The sequence below is a fragment of the Acanthochromis polyacanthus genome, chromosome 5, assembly GCF_021347895.1.
Source record: "Acanthochromis polyacanthus isolate Apoly-LR-REF ecotype Palm Island chromosome 5, KAUST_Apoly_ChrSc, whole genome shotgun sequence".
NCBI lineage: Eukaryota > Metazoa > Chordata > Actinopteri > Pomacentridae > Acanthochromis > Acanthochromis polyacanthus.
The window spans coordinates 41,337,962-41,353,848 of NC_067117.1; the positions used below are offsets into that span (position 1 = coordinate 41,337,962).

Sequence of the window (15,887 nt, forward strand, 5' to 3'; positions counted from 1 at the left end):
TGACAACAGAAGAAATAAATAGCATAAGACCTTTATCTAACCAGCAGAAACTGCAGCACAGCTTCACCTGTTTTTAACATTTCTGGTTTTGACATTTGCAGGAGTGTATCAGCTCCTACTAGTAAAACCACTTGTCTGTTGCTTCAAAACATAATAATGTTGGTTATGTCTTTGATATCTGACTCAGATATTCTTGCTGGGGATCTTCAATGTTCCATTAATTATGAAACAACTTGTAAATGTTCATCTGTTTGAAAACATTCAAAACATTTCATGAAGCAGTCATGGAGCTGTAGACGTTTTATTACAACTTTATTTCACATCCAGATCTCCTCTGCTGCAGTGACACACTCTGTTGTGTCCTACTGTCACAATGTCTCTGTATCTCGTTGCCTCCTTTTACTTGAAAGACAGCAGAGCTCAAGCTGAGTGGATTCCAGCAGTATGTTCACACCTGAACAGCCATGTTCTCTCAGCAGGACGTGAAAATGTTCCAAACACCTTCACAACATCTCCAATCACTGCTCTGCTGATGAAGGATGTTATGATAACAGAAATGTAGCATTCTGTACCAATACCATATCCATCCAGACATTCAGTTTGGTTCTTCTGCCTGCTCCACCACCACCACAGTCCAGACTCCATCTGGTCTAATCATCAAGGATTGCTTACATACTTCCTCACAATTGTTGTTGAAGCACAGACTAAAGGTGCTTGAAATGTAAAACATCTACTTTTAACATGTACCAATTCTTACATATTGTTTCAAGCTTAGTTCTTTTTTATTTTTCACAGATGTTTCAGGATCATGACTTCTCAGCTGTGTGGATTGTCATGTGGGCTTTTAATTGATAACTATGTTTAAAGCTTTTTCCACAGGTTCCACAAGAATATGGCTTCTCACCTGTGTGACGTCTTAAGTGGAGATTCAAAGAGCCCCGTTGACTAAAGCTTTGTCCACATGTGCCACAAGAAAACGGCTTCTCACCTGTGTGACATTTCATGTGGGCAGTCAAAGAGTCCCGTTGAATGAAGGTTTTTCCACAGGTTCCGCAAGAATATGGCTTTCTCTTTTTGTGAATTGCCATGTGCCCTCTATGTGCTGATGAATCTGAAAATCTTTTTCCACAAGTGTTACATACGGCTTCTCACCTGTGCAGCGCTTGATTTAAGGCCGAGAGGTCCGGTGGCCAAAATGACATTTTTTTGGCCACCAACATACATTAATTTAGACATTTTTAGGAGCCAAAATCAACTTTTAGTGGCCAAAAAAATTTAATCCTACTTTTTCTTAATAATTTGTCTGTGTGTCACATGGAGATGTTTAGTGCATTTTATGTGCCCTTGGGCCTCTGTCATCCTCTGTGGCATGTCTGTTGGAACTTAACATAGCTGCATGATGAGTGGCAGTCTTGCAGTGCTTGGTGCTGGGTATAGTTCTGTTACTGTTAAGAGTAGACCAAAATTGGAAAATGCCTCTTGTATTTGCTTCCTGCTAATTGCTTGCACTCTTTTTTCTGCACATTCCATTATTTTTTAGAAATTATATTTTATTTTTCAGCACTGCAATGCATTCTACACAATAGCCACATGGTCCTTAGCCAGGCAACCTCAGGAGGACCTGGGCCTGTACTAAGTACTGTACAGGAGTAAGTTGAAGAATTACTGGTGAATTCTTGATCTTACTGGCTCCATCAGGAGATGCACTAACAACCAGATTATTATGAAATCAAAGACAACACAGTACTTTGTCACACTCTTCACAGTTGAGTAGACTCTTTAATAACACGTATTCATGCTACACAAATGTAAAACATAACAAAGAGCAGCAGTACTGGCCCTTAGAGCATGTTAGAGTTCAACCTGAAACAAACTGCAATACAATCAACAGTGCTTAAGAGTGTACAAGAATACAAAAAAGATAGGTCTTTGTCACAGTCTTCAGAGTTAAGTCAAGAGTATTTTTTAAATAAAAAAATTGTAATTCCTCAGAAATGAAACACATAAAGTCACAGTTACTCTGGTACAACTGGCTATGAAAGTAAAACAAATTGAACTGGTCCCTAAAGTGAAATACTTGAAAATACATAACATGTCTTAATATTGTCCTACAAGCCCTACTGCTTGTTTCTGATCATTTGATCAGACATAGATGGCTAGAACTTTGCAGATTATGACTGAAGGCCATCTCAACCTCAACCATCCCCTACGTAACAATTTCCTCTAAATCAGAGTCAGACTCTGAGACACTGTCAGAAGATTCTTCCTCAAACAGCAGGGCTTCATCAGTTGCCGGGCCAGTTGAAGTTGCAGTAGCACTTGTGCTTGGCACCGCACTAGCAGCAATATCAGTAAACTCCCGGACACACTTCCTTTTGGCGGCTGCCATGGCACCGCTGTCACTGTGTGGTCTCCTTGCCTTCTGCCTGTTCCACAGGTGGATTGCTGGGACTGGATCAAAACTAAAAATATAATGATTCATTTTCATAGCACTGAAGTGAAGTGAGAACACATAAGAAAAAATGATAAGTAAAACAGACACACTAGCAAATGTCTCAATCTAAACATGCAAAACTGGAAAATTACTCTTCAATGGAAGGGGCCATCAACTTGATCTTGAGTTGATCAGATAGAGAGGCCTCTCCTAGTGTTGACCGGACATCTGTCTTGATGGTCTTGACTTGTCGAAAGCCTCGCTCACATTCTGCTGATGAACCTGGTATGGTAAGAACCAGGTCCATCACAGCAAGAATGGTCCCGAATGAAGAAGAATGAAGTCTGTGAACTCTGTCCCAAGTGAGAGACCTGATCTCACTGGGCCTACTGAAAACCAAATGAAAGGAATAAGTTGCAAAAAAACTGAAAAATTAACATTTAAATTGCAAAATGCAGCGGATTTATTTTGTTATACAGTTTTATTGTTCACAAATGAGATCAGCTAGTTATTAGTATAGATCACTTCTAAAGTAAGACTGGAGAAAATACCTCGAGTAAAGTTCAGACTTGAGAGCAGACCATTCGACATGAGCTGTTGCTGTATCAATGCCTGCGTCCTTAACAATCTCACTGTAATGGTCCAGGATAGACCGGAGGCAGTCATCACCAAACACTGGAAATATATTACTGAAATTAGCATTTCTGACATAAAGTTTTGTTGTTGTAAAAATTCATGATCAAATCTCTGTGTACAGTGGTTAGCAAACTTATAAACAAACATGTCAATGTAACAAAATTAAACAACTGAAATAGAAACTTCATTATTCATAATTGTTTATGCTGAAACAAAACAACATGCATCATCATGGTTTTGGGTTAGAGTAACTGTAACAAAGACAGATATGAAAACAAAAACATCATTAGTAGAAACATTGAAACATTGATTAGACAACTTTCAACACTCAGTGCACCTCTGATGTCTTGACGGTCTTCAGGTAGAGGCCAGGACATGAAATTTGCAATTTTTGTGGCCCCAATTACATCCCTGTTGTCGGACTCAAACCGACCTCGCAAACTGTCGATAAGGCGTTGCAGGAAGGTCGTTCTTGGTACAGATATGTCTTCAGCAGCTTCACCTTGTACAGTCATGTCAGACTCATCTGACTTGAACATGGCTAGGGCATTAGTGAGGTATGGACCATCACTGCAAAATTATACATTTTAGTTAGAAAAAAATAACATTTTGGTGTCAGAAAATTGTACCCTGGACAAAGGAAAAAAATATTAAATGACTTGGTAAGATTATTTAATACAATCCTTTGCAAGTTCTGTTCTTCCAATAATATTTAATATAACTGGAGCTATAAAAAATATATTAGGGGAAGGATTAAGCAAACATCAATGATTTTTTCCACCCATGACTTACACAGTCTTGTTTTGCTCAAGCAAAGTGCATGACTCTTCCAGGATGGAGTGAATATCGGAAGCTGAACAGGTCCTCTCCTGGAACCTCTTCGACATTCTGGTCAGCACTGTGAGAACATCAGCCAGAAAGAACGCATACTTCATCACACGCTGCGAAGAAAGTAACTGAAGGAGACCTTTTGCTTTTCCACTGGTGGAAGCGGTTACTGTTTCAGTGGGACTCCCAACCTATATTCAGGATTCAAAACATTTGCTGATAAAAATTATTCTGAACATAGACATCATAAATGACAATTGTACAGATCACTGAATGTGGTTCTGAACAGACAATTATTTACCTGCTCTAAATGTTGCTTGATAGCCTCATACCCCGTCATGAGGTTCTGCAGTGCACGCAGATGGTGGCCCACCCATCTTGTTCCACCAACTCTTGTTGGCATGAGAGGCTTCATGCCAAGAGACACATAAGATGCTTTCAGGTTGGCCCTAAAGTAAAACAAACAAAATTTGATATTTTAAAACTGACTGAACCAGAGATTGATGCTATACTTTTCAATTTTGAAGCACCAAGTAGTTAAAAGTACATTTTTACTAGAGCAAGCCTGACTAGTACACCTAATCATTAGGTGTAGTCAGTAAATTATTACCTGTTCAGAGGATTGTTGTGGTACATGTAGAATAACCCCTGTAACAAACCAACAGAGATTTTGTTGTTCAGGGGAACAGCCTTCAGGGCATCTTTCAGGGACAGTTCTAGCTTGTGAGCAAAACAATGCACTGCCACAAGAGCACTCTGCTCCTGACGGAGGAGGGCAGCTACACCGCCTTTACGTCCCAGCATAACTGATGCACCGTCGCTGCCCATACCAACTAGCTTCTCGATGAAAGATCCCCAGGGAATGCCAATCATCTCAATGGAGCGCTTCAGGGCAGCTAATATGTTCTTGGCATCACCTCTTGGAACTAGGGCACAGTTGATGAAATATGTCTGTAGAAATTAATAAAATTATTTAATCAACATTTATAACCACTCGGTCACAGTGCTGCACTGCAGAGAGGAGAGAGTCAAATTTTGCAATTAACTTGATCATTTACACATCTGATTTAGGCCAGAAAAGCTAAATAAAACTGACCTTTACTAAGCCGTCACAGCAAATTCGGACATAAATTATCTCATTTTCTGCACCACTTGAATCTGTGCTCCCATCACAGAGGATGCTAACAAATTTAGCCTTACAAAGTTCAGACCTAATTTTCTCATCCTCCACCTCCGCAATTGCCCTCATAAAGTCACGGGCACTTCTGCCTGTGATGTATGTGCTCCCATCCAGTCCTTTGGTCTTGTCTAGACGTGCCATCCAAACAAAGTCAGAGAACGGTCGCCCAGCCAAGGCAAGAGCATGGGCATTCCTGAAAAGTTTGTCCAGTCTTGTCATCTCTGCCTTGTTTAAAGCTTCCACTGCTTTCTCTGCCTCTGTTGTGCCGAGAGGTGCCTGTCTGCTTGCCATGATCCGTGTGTTATGTGTATGGACCTTGCTTGTTTCATGCTTTTTCACAGTTTCTACTTTTGCAGATGTCCATGTGTATGTTCCGGCAGATTCATGGTCAGAAAGTTCTGTGCACCAGGCACACTTCATTATATTTCCATCAAACTGAAGCCAGGGACGGCCTTGCTTCCAGCTGCTTTTGGGCTTCCGTCCTCCATAAGCTTCATACCTGGAATTGAAATATTTTTATAACAACCCTTAAACCCTGCTGTTCACAAAGAATATCAGGTCCCACAACCATCTTTCACATAGAATGGACTGCTTTAAAATTTCTGCGACACCCATGTGTGCAAACACTTTCATGTATAATATATCAGTTAATAAATATGTCAGCTAATAATTCCTCTAAAACAAACTCAATACATTATTTGTTTAAAAAAAGTAGAACTTACTTTGCAGATTGGGCAGGCTTTTTACCAGGGGCCTGTTTCAGAAAGCTCCACTTGTCAGCCATCCTGTCGGTGACTGAGATAGATAGATAGATAGATAGATAGATAGATAGATAGATAGATAGATAGATAGATAGATAGATACTGCTATTATTTCAGCTGTGAATAATTATTATTATTATTATCACTATATCAATTATTATTATTACTACCATTACTATTACCGTATTTTCACGACTATAAGGCGCACATAAAAGTCTTAGATTTTCTTCAAATTGTGCGGCGCGCCCTATGGTGCAGTGCGTCCTGTGTGTTGTTGTTATTGTTGTAAGGCGGACGTAGACCAGGTGGTTTTTTCCACGCATCACCATTGCTGTTGATCTGTGACTCTATGCGTGCCCATCTCACAGCCGATGTGAAAAAACAAGTGAAGCAAATGAACTCTGAGCTTGCTGTCATTCCGGGAGGCCTGACAAAGGAACTCCAACCGCTGGACATCGGTGTGAACCGGCCGTTCAAAGTAAGGCTGCGAGCGGCGTGGGAGCGATGGATGACCGATGGAGACCACAGTTTCACTAAGAGTGGAAGGCAGCGCCGGGCGAGTTACGCCACAGTTTGCCAATGGATTGTAGATGCTTGGGCTAACGTGTCTGCTGGCACTGTTGTTCGAGCTTTCGCAAAAGCCGGCATCATTTCCGAGGAGCCGCACGGCACGGAAAGTGACTCTGACAGTGAAGAAAGTGAACCTGGCATGTTTGATGGAGGTTTAGCGCAGCTGTTCAATTCAGAAACAGAGGATGAGGACATCCATGGGTTTGATTGATGACGATTACCGGTAAAAAAAAGTGAATACCAAACTCAGTTTTGCTCCCGCTCTATTTTTAAATACGCACACTTGTGTGCTTGTTTAATCCGTGTGTTTTACCATGCCCGCGACTATTGATGATTAAAAAATGTTAGTACTTTGTAATCAATACTTAAATAAAGCACAACCAAACTCAGTTTTGCTCCGGCTCTATTTTTAAATACGTACACTTGTATGCTTGTGTGTGTGTGTGTTGTTGTAAGGCCGACGTAGTAGAGGACACCATGAGAACGTTAAAGGGGGAAGTGTGGGCGTGGATTGTATATAAAACCCTCGCCATATAATCAGGTGCACCTTATGTGTGTGTTAAATACAGTAATGGCACACATAACTGAGACTGCGCCTTTTGGTACGGTGCGCCTTTTGGTCGTGAAAATACGGTATTTTTATCGTAATTATTATTACTGTTATTATTACTATTATATCACGTGTATAAATCACGTTCTTTAGGAAAGCTTAAACGTGAGAAAAGTAGCCAGAGATAAAGAATTGTCTACAACAAAAATAATTCCATCATAAATCAGGGCTATTATTAGATCAATCAGATGCTGTATTCTAACCCACCAATTACTGCAGTAAGTCTGTTTTTTTTCTTTGTAACAGGCTGTTGCTAGGAACGCTAGATTCATAACATCAAATTTTAAACAAAAAATTGTCTCAGATTAGTTATTTCACCGGTAAGCAGCTGAGTAATACACAGGATGATGTAGAGAGCTGGTTAGATCATAGGTAGAAGCCAGACACAGAGCTGATGGGGTTCTATCCGTCTTTTCGGCGTTTATTTCACTCTAGCTATGACAACCTGCTAACAATATATTATTCCTTACATACAGTGCCTTGTGAAAGTATTCGGCCCCCTTGAACTTTTCAACCTTTCGCCACATTTCAGGCTTCAAACAAAGATATAAAATTGTAAATGTTTGTCAAGTATCAACAAGTGGGACACAATCGTGAAGTGGAACGAAATTTATTGGATATTTTAAACTTTTTTAACAAATAAAAACCTGAAAAGTGGGGCGTGCAATATTATTCGGCCCCCTTGCATTAATACGTTGTAGCGCCACCTTTTGCTGCAATTACAGCTGCAAGTCGCTTGGGGTATGTCTCTATCAGTTTTGCACATCAAGAGACTGAAATTCTTGCCCATTCTTCCTTGCAAAACAGCTGGAGCTCAGTGAGGTTGGATGGAGAGCGTTTGTGAACAGCAGTCTTCAGCTCTGCCCACAGATTCTCCATTGGATTCAGGTCTGGACTTTGACTTGGCCATTCTAACACCTGGATACGTTTATTTGTGAACCATTCCATTGTAGATTTGGCTTTATGTTTTGGATCATTGTCCTGTTGGAAGATAAATCTCCGTCCCAGTCTCAGGTCTTTTGCAGACTCCAACAGGTTTTCTTCCAGAATGCTCCTGTATTTGGTTCCATTCATCTTCCCATCAATTTTAACCATCTTCCCTGTCCCTGCTGAAGAAAAGCAGGCCCAAACCATGAGGCTGCCACCACCATGTTTGACAGTGGGGATGGTGTGTTCAGGGTGATGAGCTGTGTTGCTTTTACGCCAAACATATGGTTTTGCATTGTGGCCAAAAAGTTGGATTTTGGTTTCATCTGACCAGAGCACCTTCTTCCACATGTTTGGTGTGTCTCCCAGGTGGCTTGTGGCAAACTTCAAACCAGACTTTTTATGGATATCTTTGAGAAATGGCTTTCTTCTTGCCACTCTTCCATAAAGGCCAGATTTGTGCAGTGTACGACTGATTGTTGTCCTATGGACAGACTCTCCCACCTCAGCTGTAGATCTCTGCAGTTCATCCAGAGTGATCATGGGCCTCTTGGCTGCATCTCTGATCAGTCTTCTCCTTGTTCCAGGTGAAAGTTTAGAGGGACGGCCGGGTCTTGGTGGATTTGCAGTGGTCTGATACTCCTTCCATTTCAATATGATTGCTTGCACAGTGCTCCTTGAGATGTTTAAAGCTTGGGAAATCTTTTTGTATCCAAATCCGGTTTTAAACTTCTCCACAACAGTATCTGGGACCTGCCTGGTGTGTTCCTTGGTCTTCATGATGCTCTCTGCACTTTAAACAGAACCCTGAGACTATCACAGAGCAGGTGCATTTATACGGAGACTTGATTACACACAGGTGGATTCTATTTATCATCATCAGTCATTTAGGACAACATTGGATCATTCAGAGATCCTCACTGAACTTCTGGAGTGAGTTTGCTGCACTGAAAGTAAAGGGGCCGAATAATGTTGCACGCCCCACTTTTCAGTTTTTTATTTGTTAAAAAAGTATAAAATATCCAATAAATTTCATTCCACTTCACGATTGTGTCCCAATTGTTGTTGATTCTTGACAAAAAATTAAAATTTTATATCTTTATGTTTGAAGCCTGAAATGTGGCGAAAGGTTGAAAAGTTCAAGGGGGCCGAATACTTTCACAAGGCACTGTACATCTTACATGTGAAAAGTAATCCCACGAGCTCTTGTCTCCTTACAGCTCTCATTAGAGCATCCATAGGCTGAACAGAAGTCCGGAATCTTTACATAACTATGCTGGAGTCAGAGGGAGATAGTGTGTAGCTTAAGTGTTGAGTGGCAAAACCAGCATTGTAAAAAATATCCGAGCACCTTGTATAGTAGCTACACGTGTGACGTTTCTAAAAATCAAACAGTTTGGCAATCGGTTCAAAATTCAGCGAATAATTCCACTTTGAGATTCAGCAGTACCTCTTAGCCTAGCTTAGCTAGACTGTATTCCCGTTATAAGGGATATACGGGAATACGGTCTAGCCCTCCTCCATTGACACATTTTGACAGGTTTTCAAGCTCCGAGCGGATCAGACCGAACCAATCAGAGCACCAGAGGCGGGAGTTAACGATGCGTCATCTTCAGGGCCGAGATTACCCATCTAACACCTGTGCACCTCCCGCATACAAACAAAATGGCGACCGCAACAGAGCGAGGTTTCTCTCGTGCGCTTTCCTCTGTTTTGCACGGGCTGAATTTGTCCTTAAAACTGGTCGCCATAACTGTTTGGACTACTTTTTCTTCTTCTTCTTTTAATTCCGGCAGGCTGTACGATAGAATGCGTAATGCTGCCCTCCACTGTTGAAAGGGAGAGCTTAGATTTTCCTCAGGACCCCTGTACGGCGAAGGAAGCTGTTAAAACTACAAAACATCATGGCAGAAAGGCAATTGTTCGGTCGCTTAGTGATTGCGTCACACATGTGTTACGCTGATTGGCTCTCTCCAATTATAGCTGTGATCAGTCGTCCCGCCTCTGGGCTAGATTTGGTTCAATGGAGCAGTTCCAGACTGACTTTATGTGTATTTGTAATACACAATATAAAGGCTGTCTGGTCCCCAGGCAAAGTACCTCTTGCCTCCGTAGAGGTCTATGCACTGCTGCCTCCGCTGGCCCCAGTTCAAGATGGCGGCGCGGCAGGCACGTCTCTCGACAGCCTATGAGGCGTCTACGTATGTTGACCGAGCGCCGGGAATCATGGGAGGTTAATGACATCATAAAAAATGACTGTCCCCATGAAGAAAACATAGGCGGTTCAGCTCGGTGATTTTCAGCTAAAACTTGGATTTGGAGGTCAGTCGCCAAAATCAAAATATTTTGACCCCTAACCAGGGTGGTTTTTGTCATTTTTGGTCGCCAAAATCGGTTTTTAGTCGCAAATGGCGACCTGGCGACCGTCTAAATCGAGCGCTGCCTGTGTGAAGTCTCATGTGGGCAGTCAAATGGTCCTGTCGACTAAAGCTTTTTTCACAGGTTCCACAAGAATATGGTTTTCCCATTTTGTGAACTGTCATGTGCCTATTATGTGCTGATGAATCAGAAAATCTTTTTTCCACAAGTGTTACAAACATATGGCTTCTCACCTGTGTGACATCTCATGTGGGCAGTCAAAGAGGTCCGTTGACTGAAGCTTTTTTCACAGGTTCCACAAGAATACGGCTTCTCACCTGTGTGGGTTCTGTGATGTTTGATTAAATTTGATTTATGCCTAAAAGCTTTTCCACAGACCTCGCATGTTGCAGATTTTGTTGCCTTGTCATTATCACACTGTCTCGCTGACGTTGGAGCATTGTCTACATCATAACTGTGACTGCTGTTACTCTGATGTCTTGGTTTCAGCTCGATACATCGAGTTGATCCTGAGTCTACATCCTTGCTTCCTTCCTGATCTGGGCTCTCAGCTACACAAGAGATGTGAAACAGGAGCTGATCACTGTTTGGTTTTGGTTCACCGTGGTCACTTTCCTCATCAGCAGGAGTCACCACAAAGGTATCAGTCTCCTGTTTCAATCCAATTAACTCTTCCTCCTGACTGGAGCAGAGTTCATCCTGTTCCACTTTAATTTTTGGTAACCCCGGGTTTGATTGGTCCAGACTGGTGCACAATTCTTCCTGTTCCACTTTAATTTGAGAAATCTCTGGGTTTGATTGGTCCTGACTGGTACAGAGTTCCTCCTGCTGGTCTTTAATCCGTAGAGGCTCTGGGTCCTCATGGTCCACCATGGAGTTTCTCTCCTGGTCATGGGGCTGATGGTCAACGACAGTCTTCTCATTCTCACAGACATAAGACTGTGGGAGCTCTGGAGGGACAAAGAGACAAAAGATAATGGTTACTACTGTGATGATGAGAGAACACACATCTGTCACTTTGTCCAGGACTGGCTGTCTCCAACAAAATCAGCTCAAGAGTCGAATGTTTGACGCAAAAAGAATATGATGGTTTATAACAGAAGTCTTTGAGCCATGAGACAGCAGCAGGAATGATACAAGCATCTCCAAATGACTGAACATTTCTATGAACACGTTGTTCCACAGTGGATACAGGATCACAGAGATTCTAATGGTAAACACCACTGGGTACTTTTCTACACACCACACAGACAGGTTTAATGGGGATCCATTAAAATCTGTCTGAATAAAGCTGCTGTCCTCTTCAGCCTTCAAACCTGTGAGGACATTTGGATTTTAATGTTATTCTTATTTTACTGCTGGTTACTGTACTGTTGATTTGACTCATCAGTGAAACCCAACATGTTAAAAGTGGAATGCAGTTGAACACATAACTTCTATACTCTCTAACTCTGTATGTGCACTTTCTTTAGATCATGAATGATCTCTGTACATGGAATTATGTCTCTGGACTGAAATGATGGAATGACTGAGTCCTCTGTCAGAGTTTTATTATTAAACTGTTTGATAACACAATGCAGTTGCTGTCAGTGTGGAGTAGTTCAGATAAACACTTCCAGCACCTCTGAACAGGAAACTTTGGTTCTTGCTTCCAGGGTCAATCAACACAACGATCACGATTTTAAAACTCTACACAGCATCAACGAACAGACTCCATATTATGAGCCCATTCTCTCTTCCTCACAGTGTGTCTCAGTTCACCGTTAACTATTCATCTGAACACTTCATGATGTTCTACATGCTAGAAGTGGAATTCTTCACCATCAAAACACATACACACCTATGAGCTGTAAGGGGATGTATGGTTTCCAGATGACATCCAGCAGTCTGCGCTGACGATCGATCTCCTCCTGGTACTGGACGATGGTTTTTTCAAACTCTGAGAATATTTCTCCAGCAGCAGCAGCTAGTCTGTCGCTGATCAACTCTCTCAGATACTCAACTGAACACATCGTTACTTTAACGCTCTGATATTTCTCATTCATACTATAATACAGCCGTTTTACAGCTCAGTCCACACAGCAGTGAAGCTAACTCTGCTCATGCTTCTTTGTTTACATCCGCCGGGTGTCACACTGTGAAGTTCCGGCAGAAACACTGAGTTACTTTCTTCTTCCTCATTGAATTAGGCGGACTAGACGCATCACCGGCGTATTGCTGCCACCTACTGGATGTTACTCATAGTCCTTAGAGAATCCTCGATATTTTCTTATGCAGTCCTGTGGTCATGAGAAAGTTCAGAAGTTTCTTCTTATTTGTCCACTCCTCCATGTTAAGTAGAAAGCAAAGATTAAAAACAGTTCGTCCAGCTGCTCATAGTCGCTAATGTTTCTTCTGATGTCATGAGTAGAGCATTTCTCACAGTTTCTAGTTCACTTCACTCACAGCTCTTATCTCTGTGCTTCCCAATCAAAGCCAGTCCACTTTTCAGACTGCAGTGTCTGAGTCTTAGCCAGGTTAGAATGATTGAGTCTCTTCTTGCACCACTGAAGTGCCTTCTTACTTTTCCCATTTTACCTTGAAGAGCAAAATCAGTCCCCCTCGTCATTTGTTTCTTAAAAAGTCAAAGCATTTATCCCTCAGACTGACTTTAAAAGCACGTGTTTGGAGAGATTGATAGAGCTGGAATGAAAATGTCTTTAGGGAAATCAGCGGCTCCAGATGGACTTACAACCAACTTTGATCCGTTTTTCTGGGCTGATCTTAGAGAATGACTGTTTGAAGCATTCAAAGAAGCTTTCAATCAGGGAGTCACACTCATTTTAGTTCAGGTTCCACATTTAGCCCAGTTTGATCTCAAGTGGGCCGGACCACCTTTTACTACAGGATCAAAACCACAAAAGTCATATTAAAAAAGACACAAAATGAGACAAAAACCAGACAAAATATTGTGAAAATGAGACACAAAACGTTAAAAATAGAGACAAACGACACAAAATAAAAACAAGGGCAAAAAAATTAGACAAGTTACAAAGCAGCAAAAAAATGAATAAACGACAAAAACGTGACAAAATATACAAAACGGCACGCACAACAACGAATAAAGCAAGACACAAAATGACAGAAATAAGACAAAAAACACAAGCGAGAAAAAAAGGAAACACAACACGACAAAAACGAGAAACAAAACATGAGATGAACGACAAGTCAGACAAAAAAAGACAAAAAATAACAAAAACGTGACAAAATACAACAAAAATGAGACACAAAAGGACAAAAGAAGGATGCTGCTTTTACACTCTTTCTACATTCATTGAAAGCTTCTGACAAGTTTCAACACCACTTTATTTGACATTCACTGCATTATTTTGGATGGAAAATTCATTCATATGCTCTCAGTGTTGTCCAGCAGAATTCCTTCAATGTGGAACTACTAGAAGATGAGATGTTAACAGGAGCAAACACCAAGGAGACCCATCAGTCCTCTGCTGTTTATTATTAGCTCTGGATATCAACCCTCCTGTTGGCTTCATTTACGGCACCAAAAAAACAGGAAAAAAATCCAGAAATTCAGCAAAAAAATTCACCAAATTTATGGAAATGTGCAAAAACCTTCAGGAAGAAAATTCCAATAATTCTTTATAAGTTTTATTGAAAAAAACTAAACAAAATCCCCCTAATTTGGCAAGAAAATTCTTGTAAATATTTTCAAAAAATGAGTAAAAATCTTCAAAAAAAATCCTAAAAATATCTAAAGTGATTCCATATTTATCAGTAAAACTTCTGATATTTTCTTTAAGAACATTCACATAAAAATCTATTTTTGTGAATGTTCTTTAGAAACATTTCTTCTTTTTCCACCAAAAAATGTTCAAAAATGTTCAAATGTGGACATCAGAAGTTTCACTGTGAAAATATTTATTATTTTCCACATTTTCAAACTTTAAAATGACACGAGGGTTAAAATAAAGAAACTCTAAAACCATTTAATAATGACACAGTCATCAGATCATCCAACATTATTTTAAAGCTGTGTGTATTTTCCAGAAGCCTCAGGGTTTGATTGAAACTAAATGTGAGATCTGATCCATTCACCATAAAACACAAACTTTCCTTCAGAATATTCCAGTAAAAATGAGCTGAAACATTTGGGAGAAACTATCAGTAAAATATGATCAACAGGGAAACTTCTAACATTCTGATTGTTGGAAATCAAATCTAAAATCCTTGAAGATCTGCTTCCAAAGGAATCTTTCATATTTGGTAGAATATTGAGGACAGAAATGGAAGGATTTCAGGATTAATTTGCCACAAACCGCAGAAGAGCACAGAATACTTTGGAAAGAGTGATCTAGATGTGATGAACTGACTGCCAAGTCCTCACACCTTAATCCCATCAGAAAGTTATGGAGATTTATGGCAAGAAAAGTTCAGAATGATGGAAAACAGTTCAATAACAAGGATGGTACAGTAGTGCATATTTATATAATGTCATATTTTTTAAAATTAGACATGTAAGATGAAATAATATTGATGATAGCTCGTGTTCTTGTTTCTCTTTTAGCACACATCACACAGTATTACAATGAATCAGAACATTCAATCATCAAATACAATCATTTTCATAACAAGCTGCTGTGGAGGCAAAACCTTTTTGTTCTTTGCAATAAATCTTTTGTTCTTTTATTCAGAGCTCTGAAGGTACAGGTGACACAGAGTGCAAAGCAGTTTATGTGTCAAGTCAAACTGGAAGGAGCTGAGAACTCAAAGGAGAAGCATTTACACACAGGTCCTACACTCAGCTGGGGCGGAACCAATCTGCGGCTGCAGGTTTGCCACCGGCGGCAAAAAAAAGGGGACGCACGCAGCACTGAGGAGGAACTGAGAATGAATGACCGAGTTCAATCAAAGTGGCCGTGAGTTTCTGTTGGGAAAGCATCAAGATCTGCGGTAAACTGTGCAGGATTGCCTTCATCTCCAAAATCCGGATTGCAGCCGGTAAGAGCAGAATTCTGGAGACTCTAAAAGACTGTTTAAGCTGCCGATGTGTGCCGCTGCAGTATGTGTTAGCATTAGCATTAGCCACGGGATCGACGTCAGCCACGAGCGGCTTGGTGTCAACTTTGTCTGTTTACCAATAATTGCCATGTGTTTTGTAATTGTTCAGATGAAAATAAGATTGCAGGCTAATTGGTGCTAATTAGAGGGTTCCAGCTAAGACCAGTGAATTCATCTTGTTTGTAATGGTGGGTTTTTACGATGCCCTTTATTGATTTATTGGATCTAGAAAGGATTGCACTTTAAAAGCACTTTAAATAATTTTAAAACCATGAAGTAAAAAGTATAAAATGGTTAAAACATTTTTTGATAAAAATGCGCAGAGTAATTTGTTAAACTGTGATTCAAAATCAGCTCTTTAAAATGCAGATAAATTCATGTGTGGTATAGTATTGGATTGAATATTGCTCATGCTGTAGTGGGTTTACATAATTCACCCGCGGAACGTTGGGAGTGTTGGTTGTGTGTGAACACGGACGGTTTAGGTTGTTACTCTTCATGTTG

The 15,887-nt window shown here is 40.6% G+C and overlaps 2 protein-coding genes across 12 annotated transcripts in view; one reads left to right on the forward strand and one right to left on the reverse strand.

Moving 5' to 3' along the window:
- LOC127533929 (zinc finger protein OZF-like) overlaps positions 1–15,887 on the forward strand; it is a 180,198-nt gene that overhangs the window by 146,195 nt on the left and 18,116 nt on the right. The window contains exon 1 of one of the 3 annotated variants that reach the window (XM_051948044.1): positions 15,185–15,323. The exons of the other annotated variants lie outside the window; for them this stretch is intronic. The gene's annotated coding sequence lies outside the window, so the exon portion shown is untranslated. Of the gene's footprint in view, positions 1–15,184; positions 15,324–15,887 lie in introns of those variants that run through there. 3 annotated transcript variants of the gene reach the window in all.
- On the reverse strand, positions 296–12,478 carry LOC110971817 (zinc finger protein with KRAB and SCAN domains 5-like). Of its 9 annotated transcripts, none has more exons than XM_051948004.1 (11): positions 12,166–12,478; positions 10,559–11,275; positions 5,801–5,873; positions 4,995–5,577; positions 4,509–4,849; positions 4,200–4,347; positions 3,863–4,089; positions 3,408–3,640; positions 2,986–3,109; positions 2,587–2,823; positions 296–2,451 (listed from the first exon to the last, which is right to left on the reverse strand). In XM_051948004.1, exons 1-11 carry the CDS (start codon positions 12,368–12,370, stop codon positions 2,400–2,402), a joined length of 2,940 nt encoding a protein of 979 aa, XP_051803964.1. In that variant the 5' UTR covers positions 12,371–12,478; the 3' UTR covers positions 296–2,399. The 9 variants fall into 9 exon arrangements, with proteins under 9 accessions (XP_051803964.1, XP_051803966.1, XP_051803968.1 ...); XM_051948009.1 differs by having other exon boundaries at positions 1,760–2,462; positions 5,110–5,577; positions 12,166–12,477; XM_051948003.1 differs by having other exon boundaries at positions 1,760–2,462; positions 12,166–12,477.